Source organism: Micromys minutus (assembly GCF_963924665.1).
Source record: "Micromys minutus genome assembly, chromosome: 2".
Taxonomy (NCBI): domain Eukaryota; kingdom Metazoa; phylum Chordata; class Mammalia; order Rodentia; family Muridae; genus Micromys; species Micromys minutus.
Window position 1 is genome coordinate 70,328,106 of NC_137971.1, and position 21,893 is coordinate 70,349,998.

Below are 21,893 nucleotides of genomic sequence, written 5' to 3' on the forward strand. Positions count from 1 at the left end.
CACACACTTAAGAACTCCAAAGTCAAAACACCAGTAACCAAAGCTTTTGAGAATCTCTCCCCTGAATTACACAGGATTATTTTTACTTTTGATGCAAGTGACATGGAAGCCCTGCAATGTCCCTTGAGGGACTACTATTTTCTGTGTTCCAAGGACCCCGGAGTCCCATGGAGGCATCCTGATAGGACAAATAGGTCTTTCTTATTGGTTCTGTGTAGCGATTCCTTAGCACGTCACCCAGGACATGTCATTGTCTTGAACTTTTGCTTTCCAGTCTAAAGAAGCAGTCTAGACAGTAGCCCTGGAATTGTGTAACTTCGTGTGTACTCACACACGCTCGTGTATGTGTACATGTATGTGCATGTGCATCTGCATGAGCACAACACATGTGGGAACTAGAGATCGATGCCAGGCATCTTCCTCAGTCATTTCCACCTTGTTCTTTGGGAACATGGTTTCTCACAATGCACCTGGAATTCTGTGACCCGGTTAGTCAGCCTTGTCAGTGAACCCCAGGAATCCTCTTGCCTCTACCTTTTCAGCCCTGGGATTACATAGGATGCTAAGCACGGACCTCAGGTACCAAAGGGGCCAGCTCACTTCTTGCTCAACTGAAAGTTGCCTCAAAAAGTTAATGCACAGATTAGTAGTCAAGGGTGTGGTTTGAATTTCCCCAGCGGTGAACCCAGCTCTCAACTGCCTGGGGACAATCTACCATGTCACTTATTTGTCAGAGAGCAGGGCAGTGAAACCCTGGCATGGTATGGTTGATTATTTAAGGGTGCCAAACATTTCGGCATCCTTTCAGACTAAGGCTGAAAACGTGGAAGAAAGCGTGTGGCTACCTGAGGTAGTTCCTAGAATCGTGTGATCCTGTCCTGGTGTTTATTTGCTTAAGAGGATCTGCTGGGGCAGTGGGATAAATGGTCAAACCGTGTTCTCGAGAGCACAGAGGTAAGTTGAAGGGATGCTTGGTGGAAGGAGCCCTCCTTCGGGAACCTCTTGTAATGCTTTTAAAAACCTGACATTTGTGAGAAACTGTGTCTAGAGATAGACATTCTATGGTAGATAAGGAGCCAGGAACTCTTTCTTACCCACGAGCTGCAGAGTCACTTTGGAAGGCCAGCAGGGTCATGTGGTCAATTGTTCTAGGGAGCTTGCTTTGCCGAGAGGCAATGGCGCTGCCACAGATACTTCCCCATATACTACCCAACTAGTGAGCACCGATGCGCAGTCCCTCCGTTTCTGATGACGTTCTGTTTTATAGAGATGCAGGAAATGGACCCCAGAAGAGGAATAGGTTAAGGTGTCAGTGTGGGTGTGGTGGTACAGAAAAGCAATTCCATCCCTGGAAAGGCTAAAAAGAAAGATTGTGAGTTCATGAGTTCTAAGCCAACGTAGGCTACACAGTGAGGCCCTCTCTCTCAAAAACAAAGCAGAACAAACAAAATCAAAGTTAGGATGTGTTGTTTTGACCCCTAAAAGGACATCAACTAACAACTATTAGGTTTATTTTTCTCTCTCCCTCCCACCCCTTGTGCATATGTGTTGAAGCTAGTGGACAACTTCAAGGGATGTTCCTTAGTACATATCTGCTTTTTATTGTTTGGAGATTGGGGTCTCTCAGTGGCCTGGGGCTTTACCAGTTTAGCTAGGCTCACACCTAGGTGCTGCGAATCAAACTTGGGTTCCCACGCCTGTGCAGAAGGTACTTTACCACTAAGCCAGCTCCCTGGGTCCAAGTCTGGTATAGTCTGATACAAATTTTCTTTAAAAATTATTTCACTTTATGGTCTTTTAGTTATTTTCAGTGATTAATATAGTGTTTTTCCCAATCATCATTTAAAAATGATTTGCTTTTTGGTCTCTTGATTTTCTCCTAGATTCAAGCTTTTTTTTTTTTTTTTTTTTTTTTTTAAATAGAACCTTGACTTTAGTGTTTGGAACAAAAATGTCAATTGTGGAAAAAGTACTAGCTGGTGGGTCATTCTTTGTGGAAAAGGGGAGAGAGACTGTCACAGTGTGCTGCTAGCTCTCTGATGGACCTCCTATTTTGTCCCCTGATGGATACATGATAATTATACATATTTGTTAGATACAGTGGGGGCATTTAAGTGTATGTTATATATAAGGATTAGGTCAGGGCACTTGTCCTATCTACCCCTTCAGAGTCTTCTTATTTCTTTGTGCTGGGGACAGGCAGAATCCTCCCACCTGCAGTGGAAGTATTTTGTACTTCTATCTTGAATGTTTAGATAACCCCCAGCTCAGAGGATTTTCCTCAGGTGCACAGACAGATTTTATTCAAGACCCTGTAGCACAAACGAATCAAGTTGGTTTTGAGCTTGGACTCAACCAAAGTCACACACCAGCCATGATGGTGCCAGTCCTGCTGCCCCCACCCCACCCCTCTTTTTGGTAAAGAGGATTTTAAGTATCAAGCTTGTTGATGTAAGATGTCCTGTGCATTCACCCTGGGTAGCAACAGGTCAGTGACATTTAACTGTCACTATCCATCCATCATCCATCCATCCACCCACCCATCCATCCATCCATCCATCCATCCATCACCCATCCATCCATCCATCCACCCACCCATCCATCCATCCATCTATCCATCACCCATCCATCCATCCATCCACCCATCCATCCATCCATCCATCCATCCATCCATCCATTCATCCATCCATCCATCACCCATCCATCCATCCATCCATCCACTCACCCATCCATCCATCCACCCACCCATCCATCCATCCATCCACCCACCCATCCATCCATCCATCCATCCATCCATCATCCATCCATCCACAGGCAGGATCTCATTTTCTCAAGCTGGTTTTGAACTACCTGTGTAGCCAAGGTTGACAGAACCCCCGATCTCTTGCCTCCCGGGGGCTAGGATCCCAGGCATGTGCTGCCATGGCTGCTTTCGTGCAGTTCTGAGGCTGGAGCCCAGGGCTCTGTGTATGCTAGACAAGCACTCTCCGAACAGAGCCACATCCCCCGCTACATGTTTAAGGATATGACATATTTAAAAACAAAAAAACTGATGAACTGAACTACAGGAGTTCAAATAAAAACTGGATAAGTAACTGTGTTGGCAAACCACTCTGGAGGTCCAGATGAGAGCCAAGATGCAGACCGTTGATGCTTTATTTAAAATGTTGGCATTTGTTTGTCATGAGCTTTATCCTGGGACTCAGGATAGAACCCAGGGCTTGGTGTATGCTAGACAATCATTTTACACTCCCCCCATATCCCTAGCCCCATCATGGAGGTCATTAATTTGTATCACACGAAGACATTTATCTCAGTGCTTCAGTATCTTCACTCTTGGTGTGACTGTCCTCATCCTGGCCCTGCTTCCCACTCTTCCTGTGCCACACAGGCTGACGCTGCTGCTCTATAGGAGCAAAAGGGCGGGGGGGGGGGTGAGCTGATGCTGAGTCGGGGGTCAATGGGAGGTGGGTTTTAGAGAGACTCAAGGGCCAGGGGACAAACTGGGACATAACAGAGATGGCGAATCCCTCCATTGTTTGTTTGTTTGTTGTTTTGGTTTTTTGCCTGAACAGTGGAGGGAGCGGTGACTCCCACCTCGGTAGACTAGGTGTGTGACAGGCTCTAGAGTGTGTCGCTTTGGTGCTGATGGTGGTGATGGCCTTACTGTGAGCCTTACAGCCATTTTCTCACATGCGCTGTCTGCATGGGACAGGGTCCTCAAGTGGTGACATTGTGCTGTGTTTTGCAGACATCCATGATGCCGAAGGGGGCTCAAGCAGCGGCCACCAGAGCCTCAAGAGCACAGCCAAATGGGCGTCCTCCTTGGAGAATCTTCTGGAAGATCCAGAAGGCGTGAAGAGATTTCGGGTTCGCCTTTTCATTCTTCATTAGAGTTGATGCAATAGGAAACGTTGTGACACGTGTGGGGTGGGGGCTGGGAGTGAGGGGACCAGGGCGGTGTTTAATACTGAGTGTCTTGGCTACAGACTAAGAACTGTTCATCTGTCATGGCCACCTTGGACTCCCACTAAGGGACATGGAGCCTGTCTCAGGGTTTTTAGTAATGGGGAGGATGGGGATGATGAGGGAAGGATGCTCTACCCAAATGAGATCTAAAAGAGGGTTTCCAGGACTGGCAAAGGTGATCTGGATCTCTGAGATAAAGGTTTGTTCTTTCCAGTCTCAGACCCTCTGGATGCATCACCGATGAGGGAGGTTGGATGGTAACTGACAGAGTGAAGCCGGGGAAGGCATCTCCCAAAAGAGGGCTGATGGACAGGAAAGAGCCAATGCCACCAAGAACTGGCCTTTCCTGCTAGCATAGCGGCAGCTACCCGTGGCAGGTCACACGTGAATCCCAATACTCACGCTGCAACATGGTTTTTTAAGTGATGGGGCAAGGTGCCTCTGGTCCCCATGGAGCCCCTGGGGTGGATGAGCATTGTCTGGATGCCAGTGAGGTTTGAACACAGCCATAGAGCTGACCACGTGCTGACTTCTCCACCAGCGGTCCCAGGAAAGCACACCTCCAACTTAAAATGGTCTCTATCACTGTGATTTGGACGGGCTTAATGTGTTTTCTTTCCTTTTGTTTAAAAAAAAAGGGCCTGGCTTTGGAGGAATGCGCTTTGTTTAAACAGTGTCTGGAAGGGGCTGATATATCTTCCACTTTAATTTACTTTTTGGTAATTTATTGTCAGCCCAGAAATGCGAGTAGATTCCCGCTTCATTTTTATTGTGCCTTGCAATGTCAAAACCATTAAGGTGAAATGCGTAAGAAATACTTGCTTCAACATTAAACACGTTCTTTTGTTTTTCCGGGTGGAGTTTTTTTCAAGGGCTGACTAATCCAGGCTCCTCAGTTCACTTTTGCCAAGTCATCTTCTAAAGGAAGCGCATCGCTTTCTCAGTGAACACTGTATGATTCCCTCTCCCCCCTTTTATCTATAGGAATTTCTGAAAAAGGAGTTCAGTGAGGAGAATGTCTTGTTTTGGCTAGCGTGTGAAGATTTCAAGAAAACGGAGGACAAGAAGCAGGTACTTCTCTGCCATCTGCTTTCCTGATGGAGCTTTTCCTCTCATTACCCCACCTCAGACACCTGTTGCCTAGATTTGGGGAGTGTCTAGACCATTCTCACTTATACCAGGCTCAAGGGAAGACGTAAACATTTCAACGGGTACCTTGTGTTGACCAAATATCAAAAAAATTTTTTTAAAAAGAGAGCAAGTTAGCCATTTCTAAAGCAGGCCAACATTCAGAACAAATGCAGACATTTTCACTTATAGAGTTTGTCATTCTGAGGACTGTTTTCTTCATAAATAAGTCGTGCGGTGTCTCCTCTTCGTGACACTGGTGTCAGATGTGAGCCACGCGATTAGCAGATGTATGTGTGGCTATGAACACACATGGTTCATCAGACAGACTGCCAGTCAGCGAGTCTGTGAATCCCACCAGCTGACAGGCATTCTGTGTAACCCCTCCCAGAGGTGTTGTCTTTTGTCAGAGGCGGGCCTTAGTCTCCATGTAGCCAATGAAGGATGGATGCAGGTGAGCTGGGTGGGTTTTTGATGTTTACCCCTTGTCTTTCTAAGGCCGTAAGTCCTGTAAAAGAGTGTGAGTTCTAGCCATAGCTGTTGGAAGTGAGGGGAAGGGGTTGAGCAAAGGACGCCATGTCCTGTTTCTAGCACCTGCATGGCTCACTGAGGGGCCCCAGGGCTAGACTTCCTGTGCTCAACCTCTGTCTTCAGCCCACTTCCAGGAGGATGCTAGACCTAGGCTTTGCTACGTTTGTACTTCTGTCCCTGAGACCTGGGGGACCCATCTTCCTATAAAGTCTTCTCCCATGATTAGACATTTAGATTCTTCTTTTATTCCTTCTAGTGTTTGATTCAATCTAGGGCGTGGTCCATGTCAGGCAAACACCTTACCACTGAGGCTTGTGCCCAGCCCTCATTGCGTTATCTTTTGAGACACTAACTGTCCAGGTTGGCCTTGAATTTAGTCCTGACAGGCCACTGAATCTGATTAGCTGGAATTACAAGCCTGTGCCTGTAATTCTAAAGTGAATCCATCTAATTTGTCATTATTGGAACTAATTTTTGTTTTTAACCTTTCTGTCTTAGTTACTGTTCTGTTGCTGTGAAGAAACACCATGACCAAGGCAACTTATAAAAGAAGAAAAGCATTTAGTAGGGCTGGCTTACAGTTTCAGAGGGTTAGAGGGTTAGTATGTGATTATCATGGCAGGGAGCATGGTGACAGGCATAGAGCTAGATCACACGTGCGCGCGCGCGCACACACACACACACACACACACATACCAGGAGGGGCAGGCAAGGAGGGAGAGATGGATGGAGACACAGAGAGACAGAGAGACAGAGACAGAGAGAACACCATGAGTAGATATAAGGCTGGTCCTGGCATGGATTTTTGAAACCTGCAACAAGGCCACACCTTCTAATCCTTCCCAAAGAATTCTACCAACTAGGAAACCAGGCAGTTGAGCAAATGAGCTTACAGAGGCCGCTCTTATTCAAACCACCGCACTTGCCTTCCAAACAGAACATTTTCCCACACAGATGTTGCTTGTTGGCTGCCAGGTTTGGAGGTTCTATTTCTAAAATTTGGAATATCCAGGGCCAGCAGCCATTAAATGTTTGCAGACAACAGACTGGGAAGTGTACCTTACTGTTCTCTCTCTAGGATGGAGCAGCCTTCCTCTTTGGAATGGGCAAGAAGCCATTCTGAGATGGGTTTTTCTGGCTTGAGTCTCCAGGGTTGGCCCAGCTCTTCTAGGAATGATTGTGTCTTTCTGCCGTTTTCTGCTCATGGCAACCTGAATGGGGAAAGGACTTAGTGGGGGAAGAGTGGAAAATTGTACCAGCATTGGAAAGGTAGGATTCAGGGGTAAGGTTCCCTGGGAAGGAGCACACACCATTCTCTGTCCCCAGTACTGAAGACAGGCCTGGGAGAACCTTTGTTGCATTCTGGCCTTGAGCATCTGGTGTGACCAGCATCACCCCATGAGCATATAGCTCAGAGTCAGGTGGCCATTCATCTGCTTTGTTCTTTGAAGGTCAGGGGTGGGAAGGACCCACAAGAGAACAAATCTGTCCTGTGGCTCAGAAAGGAAGTAGAGTTCCTGGGCAGAGCTGAGCTTAAACAGTGCACTGGAGGCACCCAGTTATCCTGCACCACACCTACCCTGTGTGTGTGTTCCCCTGGAGTGCTCAGTCTGCGCAGAGTGCCAGAGAAAAGCCCCAGACACACCCACCTCACAGACAAACCAGACAAGCTTCTCTGGAGTACAAAGCCCTGCGAGTGTGAAGCCCGCAGACACAGGAAGTGTGAAGCCTGAGGACACTCGGGTGGTGGAGGTCACTGAGGTCACTGGGAAGTGAGTTGTAGCCTGAAACCTGCAATGGTGGTTGGGGGAAGGGAAGCGGTGATTCCATAAGTAGGAACAGAACTTAGGAAGAGCAAGAAGGAGGGTGGGAGAGTCCTGCTCTCCGCGAGTTGCTGGGATGTGTTTGAAGCTAAGGATAGGCGGGACCAAACTGGGGATGTGTGTGTCACAGCATGGAGGGGACCTGGTGCCCTGGCCCTGGCATGTCCCTATAGGACCGTAATGTTCCGTGTGGCAGAGGCACTACCCCGCTACATCCTATGGAGATCTAGAATCAGCAGCTTCTCTCTTTACTTCCATGCCCAACACCTATCCCAGGGCACCTGGAAGGCTGGTGTCTTTAAGTCTGGAACATACCGAGCAGTGTAATGAATGCCGTATTGATTCTCTACTCTGTCTAAGGAACAGAGATGCTTGTCTCAAGCTCTCCTTTGGAACAGCACGAGCTGGACTTCCATCGCATGCAGTTTCTCAGTGCTCTGATCTCCAAGCTCCGACAGACCGACTCACCAAGCTTTGAATGGTGGCTTTTATAACCCAAAGTAGTAACCTCAGGCTTGGCCACCCACACCCAAGTTCACAAAATAACAACTCTGAGAATGAATTATTATGAATAATTGCCTAGCCAAAAGCTAGGGCTTGTTCCTCGACTAGCTTGTAAGTCAGGTATCCTGTTTGTTCTAGTCTGGGTCTTGCCGTGTGGGGGTGACCTCTCCTCAGGTTTGTGAAACTGTCTCCATCACTTTTTAGGGACAGTCTCCTGTACCTCTGGCTCTCCCAGAAATCCTTTCTCTATACTGGGGCTTCAGCATTCCTATTTCCTGCCTAAGCTCATAAGCCAACAGCCTTTTATTGGCAGGTGAAGTTCCCACACGTTGTACCAAAGATTCCCTCTCCACAAAGTTTCAAGGTCTTTCTACAGTCCTTCTCAGAATGACGTGGTCAGGATGGCATGGGAACACTTTCACTCCCCGACCAATTTCTGTGCTAGTTAGGGTCACCGTAGCTTTAGTGAAACAAAGCAGCTCGGACAGGAAAGGCTATATGTGCTTGAAGCTTCCACATCACAATCTACTCTTGAAGGAAGACAGGACGGGAACTCAAACAAGGCAGAAACCTGGAGGCAGAAGCTGATGCAGAGGCCGTGAAGGAATGCCGCTTACTGGGCTGCTCACCATGGCCTTCTGAGCCCCCGTTTTTATAGTACCCAAGACCACTGGCCCAGGAGTTGCGGCACTTATAATAAACGGGCTCCCATATCAATCATAAATTAAGAAAACTAAGGCTGTCTACAGCCTGATATTATGAAAGCATTTGATCAATGGAAGATCCTGCCTCTCAGATGACTCTAGCGTCTATCAAGTTCACATAAAACTGGCCAGAACAACGCTGCTGGGGAGGGTGGAGCCACTGATGATACCTGGACATCTGAGTCTTGGTCGCAGCATCAGGTTTTCACTCTGCTGTCATGCACGGATGCAGGGGTGTGATTGGAGAGGTCAGCAGCAGCCAGTGTTGGGCTATTACAGGTTAGTTACACAAGCATGCGGAGCCAATCTCTGGACCCACAGGCTCAACTGGAGCCAGCTGCTGGGTAGGTGAAACTAGGCAGTCAGCTCTGAATTACTAGTTTCCAGAAGTGGAGGAGGAGGCAGGCCCTGCAGAAGGCACCTAACTGAATTTCACAATCATACTTACCACATCTGTCCCAAAGGGAGCGTGGGAGGCCTTATCTCTATCTGCAGTCAATTGAGGCAGCTGTGAACCTGATGCAGATCAGCCATTCAAACCTCTGCTGGCTTAAGGACAACTGGTCCACTTTTTTTCTTTTGCTGGTGTGTGCACGTCTGTGTTCCTCACATGTGCACGAGCGCACACATGTGTGGTGTATGTGTGCCTGTATCGTGCATGTGTACATGAGGCTTTTTTTGTATGTGTGTGAGCACACGTGTGGAAGTGCTCATGTACATGTCTGAACACGCATGTGGAGGCCTGAGGCCGATGTGAAGGTATCGTCCTCCATCGCTCTTCCATTTTAGTCACTGAGACAGACTCTCTCAATCAAGCCCAGAGCGTATTCACATGGCTACTCTCACTAGCCAGCCGGCACTGTCTCCTCTTCCCAGGCTGAAATTGCAGGTTAAGGCACCATACATAAGTTCTGGTGTTCACTGTGGTGATGGCTTCACCTCTGAACTTCTCCCCCGTGACGATCTCACACTCACTGACTCTGAGCATCTTGTATAACATTCTTCTCCATCTTTTGTAGTTTGTCTTTCTGTCTCCTATGCCCACAAGCCCAGGCATCATTGTCTTTCTTCCTCTCCACAGTATCCAAACATCTGGATTTATACCAGGCTCACAGTTTGCTTTTCCCCCTCTATGGGATGATGGTGTACCCCCCCCCCCCCAGTTTGGTTGGAGTCTAACCTTCTGAAACCCTGGACATGACAATGGCCCTGAAAGATAGGAATAAATTCTAGCCTGCTGGGGCTTTCATTCTTAGATGCCCCAAAGGGTAGAGCAGCCCTGAGTCTTGATCGTCTTCCTCCGTGGTCCTACAACTCTGCAGACTCCTGGGCAAAGCAGGGCCATGGCCTAGGAAGGTCGCATTGCATGTGTCGAGGGAAGGCTGGGGACTTTGGGAAACAGGGAAAATGACACGTCCTGCCTCCCGTCCTCAGGTTCTCTTGTTCCCTACACCTTCCTTTTGTCAGTACTCAGCACATTCCATTTCTCTGTGGTTTAAAGTTTAAAACCTTTCTCTCATGTGCCTTTTCCCTATGAGTTATCATGTGAGGTATTTGTAGCTTTTAGGGTAATTCGACATTTACGGTTTATAAAACCACAGAGACAGGCTGGAGAGCTGGCTCAGCAGTTCAAAGCCCAGTGTGCTCTTCCAGAGGACTGAAATTTGGTTTTCATGACCCATGTTAGGTGGCTCACGACTCCTGTAACTCTAGTTATAGGGGATATGATACCTCTGGCCTCTATGTGCACCCACACTTATCTGCACAACCCCCAAACATATATAGATAATAAAAATAAACCTTAAAAAAGAACAAAGAAAGCTCCAACCAGGTATATATATTTTGGCTAACCCTGAGTTCACTCATTCATTCATGTAGACATTCGTTCATCCATTTTCCCATTCCTCAGTCAGATCACGTGCGTTTACTATGTGTCAATCATTGAAGAGGACGGCCTTGTGTACAGATCTGTGCAGACCACACCGAGAATGGGACAGAGAGGTGGCATAGGGACTGCTTTTTAGCGTTCACAGCTTGGAGAGAGCTCTGGGCCAGCATATAAATACGATACTGTTTGTATTTTAATAGTATTTTAAAGCTTACAGTCATGAGAGTCCATGGTATTGATTTTGGGTGGGGGGTATATTTTACTTAACACTACAACTTGATCTCATAACTGGATCTATTTGGGGATGATTCTTTTAAAAAGTGCTTTTAAAAGGAGTTTCAAATGTTCCTTCCAAGTGGTTTGTGCTCTGTGAGTGAGTGGGTTGCATAGGAAAAGCACACTGCCTTCGCCACCAGCTCCCTGCAGAACTCAGGTGCTGTCCTGTGGTACAAAGCTTTAATTCATTTAATCCATTTTCACCGTGAGAGTGGCAGTGTCCACACTGAGCCTGAGGAACCTGCTGGGACCCTGCCATTGTACTCACTGCGCCATGCCTCCGAGGCTCCCTTTGTGAGCTGCAGGATGGAATTTGGGGGTAGAGACCTGGTAATAAAGCACCAGCTGCTCCTCTTTCCCTCCCTCCCCACTTCCTTCTGCTGGAGACAGATCTTGTGGTGGTGGTGTGTGTGACACACGTGTGGGACCAGCAGAGAAGGCCAGGTGTCTGGGTCTATCTCTCTTCACCTCATTCCCTTGAAACCGGGGCTCTCTCTGAACCTGGAGCTCACTGTTCTCCAGCTAGGCTGGGTAGACAGCAGGGCCCAACCGGTCTTCCCAAGACAAGCTCTTGTTCTATTGCCCATGCTAACCTTGAACTCTTGGCTTCAAGTGATCCTCTTTCCTGCAGATGTCTGCAGCCATACCACCAGCTCTCTCTCTCTCTCTCTCTCTCTCTCTCTCTCTCTCTCTCTCTGTGTGTGTGTGTGTGTGTGTGTGTGTGTGTTTCCTGTGATAGCCCCTCTCCCCTGAGTTGAGCTCTTAACTGTAATCTTTTTCTTTCTTCCCTTCTCATTTCTTTGGCTTTTCATTCCTACTTTTATTTATTTATTTACTTATTTATTTATTTATTTATTTTAAATATTCCAACTTTAGATGCTCTTTTGGACTTTCCTTGGTTTTGTGTTTTTTCTTTTTTTTTCTTTTCTTTTTTTTCCTACAGAAGGGGCCTTTTAGTCCCTTCCTAGTGAGCTACAAGCCTGATATGTTCATAAACTGGACACATTTCCATCCAGCTGTCAGGGAAGGCTTTGCTGGTGATTTGTATTTAGAACTCATCTTGGCCACCTTATTCATCTTGGCTCGATTTCCCAGGCTCGTCTCTCCTGCTACGGTCCTCTCTGTTCCTACTCTGGTTATTCTCCTTTTCCCGGCCTAGTTCTCGGAAAGTTTTTTGTATCATTTAAAACTTTTAAAGTTAGTGCAGTGTGGAGGTCAAGTTGGGGTCCTGGAGGGGTTGGTGGGGTCAAACCCAGGTCACCAGGCTTGGTAACAAGTGTCTTTACCTGCTGAGCTATCTTACTCACACCCTTCTATTTATGTGATGTGCCAGCTCCATTCTCTTTGTGAAACAAATATGAATGCGGTTCATACACAATCGTGTCCTGCTTTTAAGTGTTCTCTCTTGGGTCAGGAGCAGAGTAGAGAAGAGTGGGCTGATGGGAGATGTGTTCCAGAGTCAGTCGTGCCAGCAGATAGTGTGCGGGTCATATGGAGAGATGTCACAGGGCCTTGACACCTTCCTAGAGGAGAGACTAGAGGAGCACTGGTCAGGAGGTAACCCTCCCTTCTCTTGGTGTCTCTGGGACTCCCTACCTGTGTTGCCAACAGTCAGTGACTCATGGACCAGTATCTTGGAAGACTGTTGGGCTAAATGGTAGTTACAGCATCCAGGGCAGGACCCAGTTTAGAGAGTGGCTAGGAGGGCACAGGGCCTGCTGAAGGAGAAAGGTTGAATCTGAGACTCTCGAGAGAACAAGGCTCTTCTGACGAGAGAGCAGGGTGAAGGAAGAAGGCAGGCACAGTACCCAGGACTGGAGCCAGAGACCCCTGCAAGAGCTTGGCAACCAGAAGTAGCCAGGAGCCCCCAGGCAACTGTAGGCTTCAGCTGAGAAGGTGGGGCTCAGAGCAGGTGGGAGGAGCTACCGTCTAGGGAGGCTGTGAAGCAGAAGCTTTTATGGTGGGGGACATCAGCACGTGCCCCAAGTGGGGGAGAGGGGACCACACCGCATCTTCCCGAGTGCTAGACAATGGATGACTTTGCTGTTCTGAGCAGACAGGTGTCTGGGGCTCCGAGCAAACTGAATTCACTTCTCTTAAACCTACATTGGTTGGGGGCAGGGTTTCAGGTTGACTTCCTACCCAGTGTTGGTACAAACCAAGCATTACAGCACCTGCAAGACAGCATCCGACTTGTGCCTGGAAGGGTAGAGACCGGATACGTCTATCTGTCTGTCTCAGGAAAAGAAGGGCTGTGCTGAGGGTGTGGCTAGCTGAGTGTGCTGACACTTTCACACACGCAGAACTGACTCCACCAAGGGTGCGAGTCTGTTCTTAGTCTTACGGCGGCTAGAACGGGGTTAACGAAACTCTGGAAAAATCTACCAGAATAGCTCAAGTGAGCAGTTCTTCTTTTCTGAACAGTGTTCTCAGCTTGGACACCAGGCCTTCCCGTGACTGGCCTGTGGTCAGCTGTCTCAGGGTTTCCCTTTTCGATCACACTTCCCATCCCAGTGCAGATAAACTCAGCTGCTCACTCATTCCCCTTCACCCACTGGGTCAGCACAGGGGTGCACCCTGTCTTCAGTGACTGGGGAGGGACAGCTAACTTGAGAGGGTTGGTTGAGAGCCAGGGTCAGGACACCTGCAGCCCTGGCATCTGCTTCCTCTCCCCTGGGCCACCTGTCCCCGCATATGGAGTCTCAAGCTTCGTACTTATGTGTCTCATTTTCAGAGCCTGAATTCATGTGGGCCGTGTGTGTGCATGCGTGGTGCGCGGCAGAACACGTGTGCGCGTGTGATGTCTTGGGAGGGGAGGCCTGCAGACTGTTGGATCCACTTTGCTCATCCGGCCAACTGAAATTCTACTTTCATGAAGTAACTTTAAAACAGGAAGTGGGTTTCCAAAAATGTTTCCTTCTGACAGAACGGGGGTGGTGGGAGAGGCTCGTGGCTCTGTGGAGCTGGTGGGTCTCTGAGAGACATGAAGTTTCAAACTGCTGTTCCAGACGGGCCTCATGATGGCCCCCAGACCCTTCTTCGGAATAGTCATATTTATCTTAAGAGGCTCCCATGTCTTTGGGTTTGACATTAATTAATTGCTGCTGTAGTCAGAGAGAACAGACACAAGGCTTTGAGTGCTGACCCCCTCTGGGCACTGTTCCTGAGTCAGCAGAGACAGAGTCAGGCCTCAGCCTCATAGGGTCTTTTGACTCCGGGTCTCTGGCACGAAACGAGTGCATCCTCTTCTATTTTCAAGCACGGTCCATTGAGAACTTCCATGGATTTTCATAAGACCAGAAGTTGTCAGAGCCAGGTATTCCTTCAGCCGCGCTGTGCTGTGCAAGCACCCTCAGGCTGAGAGCCTCTCTGGGGGAAAGCGTGTTTCCTTAGGGCCTCCTGACTTCCCCTGTCTCCTCCACAAACCTCAGCCGTGTGCTACATGTGAAAGGCCTCGCTCTGTGGGGTCGGAGGGGGCCTGAGACCTGAGGTTCACACAGGAGCTATCTCCGCTGCCACAGATGGCTCCATCCCCTTCAAGAAAAGGAAGGGAAGCTCTAGGGAAGTTCCACGTAGAGTGCTGAGTCTGCAGCCCTGCCCACCACAACTTTGAAGACAGGGCTTTAAATAAAGCTGGCTTCTGCCATCAGGGAAGGTCATAGCCCTGTCACGGTTCTTAATTGCTCTTACTATCAGGGCCTGTCACAGCCCTGCCACAGTTCTCAGCGTAACGAGATTGCAGGTGAGTGAACATCTTGCCAGCCCTTGTCTCCAGGATTTCCAGTGGGGCTGCTGGCACACAGTGAGTACTCTGTGATCACTTGAAAACTTCCTCCTCTGGACGACCGTCTATCCCAGAGAGCTCAGGGTGCCTCATGGGACCAGAGCAGGACTGAAGTGTGGAGTCAGACAGTCCTGGTGCCACCTGTCCTGGCTCTGGTCCTCATCAGGAAACCAGCATTAACAGGGGGAAAGGCCAAGAGGTTAAGGGAAGGGAAACAGGCTTTGCATGTCCACAGCACAACAGGTGCTGGTGTCGATACATACACATATGGGTGGTTTCATGGGACTTTATTTGTCCCGGTGAAACACACATAATTAAAAAAGAAAACTTTGGAGCATCTCCATGGCACCGAGTGCATTCACAGTGCTGTGCAGGCATTACCACTTACTGGATCCCAAATCCTTTCAACACCCCAAAAGAGAACCCCCATACCCACCATGCCGCTGATACCAGTGGTCTGTCTGCTCCAGGTGTTTCCAGGTTCTTAGTCAAGGAGTTGAAATAAAGGTGCACAAAGACTGGCTTTGTAGGAAGTAGGAAGGAAACAGGGCTGGAGAGACGACTCGGCAGTTAGAAGCACTGGCTGCTCTTCCAGAGGCCCTGAGTTCAATTCCCAGCAAGCACATGGTGGCTCATAATTGTCTGTAATGGGATCTGATGCCCTCTTCTGGTGTGTCTGAAGACAGCTACAATGTACTCACATTAAAGAAAAATAGATAAATCTTCAAGAAGAAGAAGAAAAAGAAGAAGAAGAAGCTGAAGAAGAAGAAGAAGAAGAAGAAGAAGAAGAAGAAGAAGAAGAAAGTATTTAAAGCTGAGCCATAGTACAACTCAAAATAAAGGCTCTGTCAAGAGGGCCAACAGAGGCTAGGAATGGTGGCACATGCTTTTAAACCCAGCACTAGGGAAGCAAAAACAGGTAGAACTCTGTGAGCTTGACACCAGTCTGGTCTACATAGTGAGTTCCAGGACAGCCAGAGCTACAGAGTGAGATCCTATCATAAAAGCAAACAGTGACGGACGGCCACAAGAGCGAGGGCATACTCAGGGCCCCCAGCCTATTGCCTGAGGCTACTTCAGTGGGTCTTGAGGAAGGAGGGGCTGTTTGCTAAGGGCCATACCGTGGGCAATTCTATTTTAACTGACATGTCTAAGATAGAAGCTTTACTGTGCGTATGTCTCTTCCCACAATGCGTCTGATTTGAATCATATGCACGCTCAGTGGTACATAGGCGTAAGATGGTAAACAGAGAGATTCTCTCTAAAAATTCACTTAGAGGACAGTTTGTCTTATTGCTCAACCACCCAAAACTAGTTCAGGAAAGATTGTCCCCCTACCAGTGTAGCTAGTTATGACAGGAGTATGACTGAATGGGGACATGGATAATGTTCGGTGGTTGTTAAGGGAAGGAGACATTGATTCCATTGTTTGCAGTGAGCTGTTTGTGTAGCTCAACACAGGCGGGGATCCTAGGTCCCTAGGTGCATTGTTAGGAGAGGACACATGTGCACATCACATATGTAGGTGACAGCCCTAGATTGCCGGTGTGTTGTTGGAAGAAGGCTACGCACACATCCCAAGCTTAGTGAAGTCTCAAGATGCTCAGCTGCCTCTGTGCTTGCCCACCTCATCCTCATCCTCACTTCTTCCTCCCTCAATCTCAAGCAATCACTAATCTTTCCGTTCCTGGGCATCAGAATGTTCCTGTGCACGGAATGATACCACATGCAGCTTCTTGTGTCTGGTTTCCTTCGTGTAGCTTAACAATTCCGAGGTTCATTTAGGTTTGAGCTTTGACCAGTGAGTTTCATTCCACCTCAGGACTGGGTAACATTTCCATGCGCTCTGAATTGGGAGGGGTCATGCTGGATTGCCACTTTCATTGTTTCTGAATGGTCAGGGTAGCAATTTTGTTTCAGAAGACTGGGCTTCAGAAGTATCATTAGGTGTGGGATAGGCCAGGCTGCTGTGGGCCTTCTCTGGGAGCTTGGCTCTGGAGGCTGCAATAGCTCCCAGCTGCAGCTCTTCCAGGGCTGGCTGGAGGGTGGAGCTGGCATTAGGCCAGGAAAGGCTGTGCTAGTGGATAACAGTTCAGCTTCTCTGTCTCCTCCAGATGCAGGAAAAGGCCAGGGAGATCTACATGACCTTCCTGTCCAATAAGGCCTCTTCGCAAGTCAACGTGGAGGGACAGTCTCGGCTGAGTGAAAAGTTTCTGGAAGAACCACACCCTCTGATGTTCCAAAAGCTCCAGGACCAGGTAATGTGACCTCCTTACCCGTGCCTTGATCTGAAAAGCTATGCTCACTCCAGGCCTGGGAGAATTCTTCAGGGAAATGCCACATTCCCCAGGAAATACCTCATCCAGCTGTGCAGGCCAAGGTTGCTGAGGAGCTCTGATTGGCGAAGGTTGGGAACCCCAGGTTCTGAATTTGGACTATGTTGACTCTTATTCTATGCGCTATTTGAATTACTGGGGTTCGAAGCCATTTTCATCCAGATGGGATGGGAGGCTGGGTCTGTCTGAGGGATGCAGGTAAAAGAAACATGGCAACCGCTGAAAGGAGGGACAGTTAGCGAGTCCTACAAGCAGTGGCAGGGAATCCAAGACTGTTTTTTTTTTTTTTTTTTGTGCAAATCACTAAACTACTCCCTTACCGCCAGTGGCCCGGAGCTGTAAGTAAATTTATAATATGACCCTCAGTCATAACGGCAAAGTGAAACCTTTTCGGTACATTGTACTTAGAACCAGAAGAGGTAAGTTTGAAAATGGACACATTAAAGAGGTGAACCTGACGTCTTCTGGCAGAATTTCTTATGAGGAATAGTCAATAAATCAAAGGGACATGAACTGATATTCAGACCTGAATTTATAAATGTGTGTACACTTCTGCACTCCTGTGAAATGTGAGGTGGGCTCGGGTCAAGCTTGCACCTCTGCTGGGAGAGCAGAGTGATGTAACACGGAACAGCTGTTGGACGTAGAAAGAGAAGGTTCTGGAAATAGCCACAAGGATTCAAAGAAGCAGGAAAACTGGGGCTGTCTTTGTACAGTTTTGTTTTGTACAGATGCCCGAAGACCTTCCTCACTGCCTGCCTGAAGGAAGCCGCTCACACAGAGGCCCTCCATCTTGAATAAGCCAGTCCTTTGAAGGGTGTGTTAAAACTAATGGTTTGTCCATTTCCAGGGCAAACTGCATAGAACTGAAGGTCACAAACGGTGTGGCAACACTTCCCCATATTCCTAGGGAAGGCTGGTTCTGTAGGGCTCAGGCTAGACACCATGGAGACTGTGCTGTCTGTGTGTTGGCTGAGTTTTGCTTTTGCAGAGGGGCTTTGTGACCACCTGGCACATAGCGCCTAGAACAGCTTTTCTGAACCTGTGGGTCAAGACCCCTTTGGGGATCGCACATCAGATATCCCATGTATCAGATATTTATGTTACGATTTATAATAGTAGCAAAATTATAGTTATGAAGTAGCAATGAAATAATTTTATAGTTGAGGGTCACCACAACCTTGGGAAATGTATTAAAAGGCCACAGGTTCAGGAAGGTTGAGAACCACTGGGGTAGAGGATGTCCCAGCATCCAAGGGGTTTGTTTAATCTCTGCCCCTCATCTGACAGAAAACAAAACACCCTGCAGAAACACAAGCAGAAGTGCTCAGAGGACAGTTTCCAATTGACATGGTGGGTGATGTAGATCCCACGTAAATTCTGAATAAAATTGGGGTCTCTGGGGAGACTTATCAAGGGCCTTCTGCAGGAGTGATTTTGAGCAATAGGCATAGATTTGGGAGAGAGAGGAAGAAAGAGAAAGGCAGTTTTTGTCACTGTAGCCACATGGGAACATCTCTATTCTGGCTCTCGGGGTCTTCTAAAAGGCTCCCACGATACTTTGAGGTACATCAGGTGTTGAGAGCTTGACCAGATACTATGTTCTAGGTTATCCACAGTAACATTGCCTGGTGCTGAGCTATCCCGAGAACTCTTATATCACTTGGATCTCATCTAGTCTCTAGTGAGTGTTCTTATCCTGGTTCTGATGACCGCAGAAACATGGCTCAAGGAGTCGTGGTGGCTCCTTAGTTAAAGTCGCTCAGAAAAACCACGGGTCCTTTGTATCTCTCATAGCCTTCGCCCATCTTCCCGCTCGAGGGCAGCTTCTCTCGGCTAGGCAGAGGCCACGATGGCCTTGGGACAGAGGGAGTACAGGGGTCATGTGGACACAGACACTTGCTCTGTTGGGTTCCAGAGACCGAGGTGGAAATGAGCTGGGAGCCTGGTAGGACTTCACACAGTGGCTTGCATGCAGTGCCAAAGATCCCCACAAGACATCAAAACAGAGGCATCTGCTATGATCTGCACATAGCCTAGACAAATTGGCTGGCACAGAAAGGAGACACACAGCAGACAGGATGAGGGGTTTTGTTTTGTTTTGTTTTGCTTGAGTGACACCATAGTTATTATTTTGAGACATAGTCTGGCCTCAAACTCAAAATTCATTCCTCTGCCTCCCAAATGCTGAGGTTACAGGTGTGTGCCACCACACCTGGCTGGGTGACAAAAGTTTTAAAAATACCTTTAATCTACCCGATAGTAACAGGCACTTGGAAACGAGAATATACCAAAGGCACGCCCCCATGATTTCACCTGGAGATAGCCACTAGGCAACATTTCTTCTGTATGTGCTGTCTTTCGTGTTCTAAAAATAACACATGTGACCCACACTCGTCACCAATGCGGTTCAGAGTTTGGCTGTAAAGGAAGTACTTTTATATCCTGTTGTGAAGCACTGTTCAGACCGACAGACAACCAGAGAGAGAGAGAGAGAGAGAGAGAGAGAGAGAGAGAGAGAGAGGGAGGGAGAGAGAGAGACAGAGGGAGAGAGAGAGAGAGAGAGAGAGAGAGAGAGAGAGGGAGGGAGGGAGAGAGAGACAGAGGGAGAGAGAGAGAGAGAGAGAGAGAGAGAGAGAGAGAGAGAGAGAAAGACAGACAGACAGACAGATATAGGTGGGTGGAAGAGAAAAAGTTGCAGCTATTCCCTCCCTTGGTATCCCTGGAGACGGGATGCAGGAACTCTTCTGGTACACTCAGCATGTGCTGAAGATCTGTCAAGTAGTGTTAGATGGTGTATAACCTACACATCTTCCCACAAGGTTTAACTCCTCCGTAGGTGACTTTACCTTGACATAGTACCATGTCTGTAGTTACATTATATCTCTTAGGAAATTGAGACAGGAAAGGAAAGCTTGGTACACATTCAGCTCCCCCCCACAGACACACACACTTGCGCAGTGTTTGCTGGTTTCCTGGAGGCAAGAGAAGTAGTGAAGACGTCTGGGTTTGGCTGCATGTTGGGAGCCTCTGTCTGTTGGGGACCTAGACACCTGCAGTCTTTGCTCCCACAAAGCTTTTTTGAGGACCCTGCTTTCTTAAGTGAGGGACATTAGAAACATGATGGAGACCTCAGGGTTCTTTTAAAAACATTCTTATTTATTTACTCACTTATTTTTGGTGTGTGTGTGAGTGTGCATGCATGTGTGTGTGTGTGTGTGTGTGTGTGTGTGTGTGTGTGTGTGTGCATGCGTGAGCATCTGTGCACGTGTTGCATAGAGAGGCCAGAGGTTGACACTATGTGCCTTCCTCAATTGCTTACCAACTCTTTTTTTTTTTAAGTGTCTCTCTCATTGGCCTAGAGCTCATAGGTTTGACCAGATTGGCTGGTCAGGGATCTCTCTGCCTTTACTTCTCCAATGCTGGGTAACAGACATGTGACATCATGCCAAACCTTCATGTGGTGCTGCGAACTCGGGTCCACACTCTCACCTCCCCAGTTCTAAGTGCCAGGTCTCATCGAGTCTCATTCACAGCTCCAGCTTCACCGTGACCACCATGTGTCTTATGGTAGACCTTCCTGAATAGGCAACTACCTGCTACTCTCAGCCATCTTCACCAGAAAAGCTTTGAGTGGCCCAGCCACTCCTAATGTGGCCTCATTCTGCTATTTTAGGGGAAGCTGATGGGACAGCATGGCTTTTGTGGGACATATCTGGGGCCGAAAGCACAGCAAACCTCCTTGAGCTCAGATTAGATAGCCCCACATCCTTACACCCTTGAAAGAGCCCCTTAGGTTCTGCTAACTCTCAGTGTGTGCACTGGTCCACCAGGTTCTTCAGTTCAGGGCAGATCTGAAATGAAGCACTGGCAGAAAGCAGAGTCTGACAACCAGGAAGGGGGCAGACCATGGTACTGAAACTTAACCACAGCACAGTGATCTGGGGCTGAAACACGCGGGGCCTATGTTCCCACGCTTGGCAGTAGAGGCTTCTCTGTACTACAGGATGCTAACTTGATTGGTGAGCTAACAACACTCAAGACATCAAGCAAAAGCCAGTGATGGTCAGTGTGGCGTGTGAAGGGTGCGAGGTGTGTGTTAGCAAACACATTAGCAAGAGCCCGAGGAACTAGGGGCTTATCGCTCTTATCTGGGAAGGTTCCCCGAGGAATAAGGGCAGAGAGGATTTTCTGATTGAATTTATAAGTTTGGCTTGCCTGTATGCCCAGTAGTAACTCGGGAGGGGTTGAGGTTGTGCTGTGCGCATCTCTTGGGCACTGTAGTCTAGAGTTGGGGGCTGAGCTGAGCAGGAAGCAACGAAGGAGGCAGAAGCAGGAAGGAAGGTGGCTCCTTTCAGTCACTTCAGTGACTCTGCTAAGAGCTATTTGTGCTGCAAGGAACCCAGCTCCTGTGTATCTGCAAGGACAGAGATAAATGCTAAGAAGGAAACTCAACAGCCAAGAGATGAGTTTAGAGCATCTGGGAGGTGCTCCTGGGGTCCCTGCAGAGCCCAGAGACCCGAAAGACTGCAGGTGCTGGAAGAGGAGACCAGGGGGGCAGGGCGTTCCAGGAGAGGTCAGTGCAAAGGCAGGTGTTGCTGTGTGTCAGGAAGGTCAGTGTCCCTACTGAGTGATAGGTCAGGGGACTTGTTGGATCCTGGTGCCAGTTTAACTGAGGGATTTTGAGATTTACTGTGTTTTTGGGGGGGAGTGGGTTTTGTTTGTTTTTTAAGACAGGGTTTCTCTGTGTAGCTTTGGCTATCTTGGAACTCACTCTGTAGACCAGGCTGGCCTGAATCTCAGAGGTGTGCCTGCTTCTGCCTCCTGACTGCCGGGACTACAGGTGTGTGCTACCACTGCCTGACTGGAGGTTAGCTTTTCATCGGGTAGGTTAGTTGCACTAGTAGGTTTGATCTTGAAAGTTGGGTCCCTTGGCCCTGATGCCCAGCC

The 21,893-nt window shown here is 48.3% G+C and overlaps 1 protein-coding gene across 1 annotated transcript in view; it reads left to right on the top strand.

The window, feature by feature from the left end:
- The window catches only part of RGS10 (regulator of G protein signaling 10), a 39,774-nt gene that overhangs the window by 10,486 nt on the left and 7,395 nt on the right, over positions 1 to 21,893 (top strand). The window contains exons 2-4 of the mRNA XM_080913193.1: positions 3,752 to 3,870; positions 4,954 to 5,040; positions 16,722 to 16,865. Of these exons, the coding sequence (XP_080769319.1) occupies positions 3,752 to 3,870; positions 4,954 to 5,040; positions 16,722 to 16,865 (350 nt within the window). The remainder of the gene's footprint in view (positions 1 to 3,751; positions 3,871 to 4,953; positions 5,041 to 16,721; positions 16,866 to 21,893) is intronic.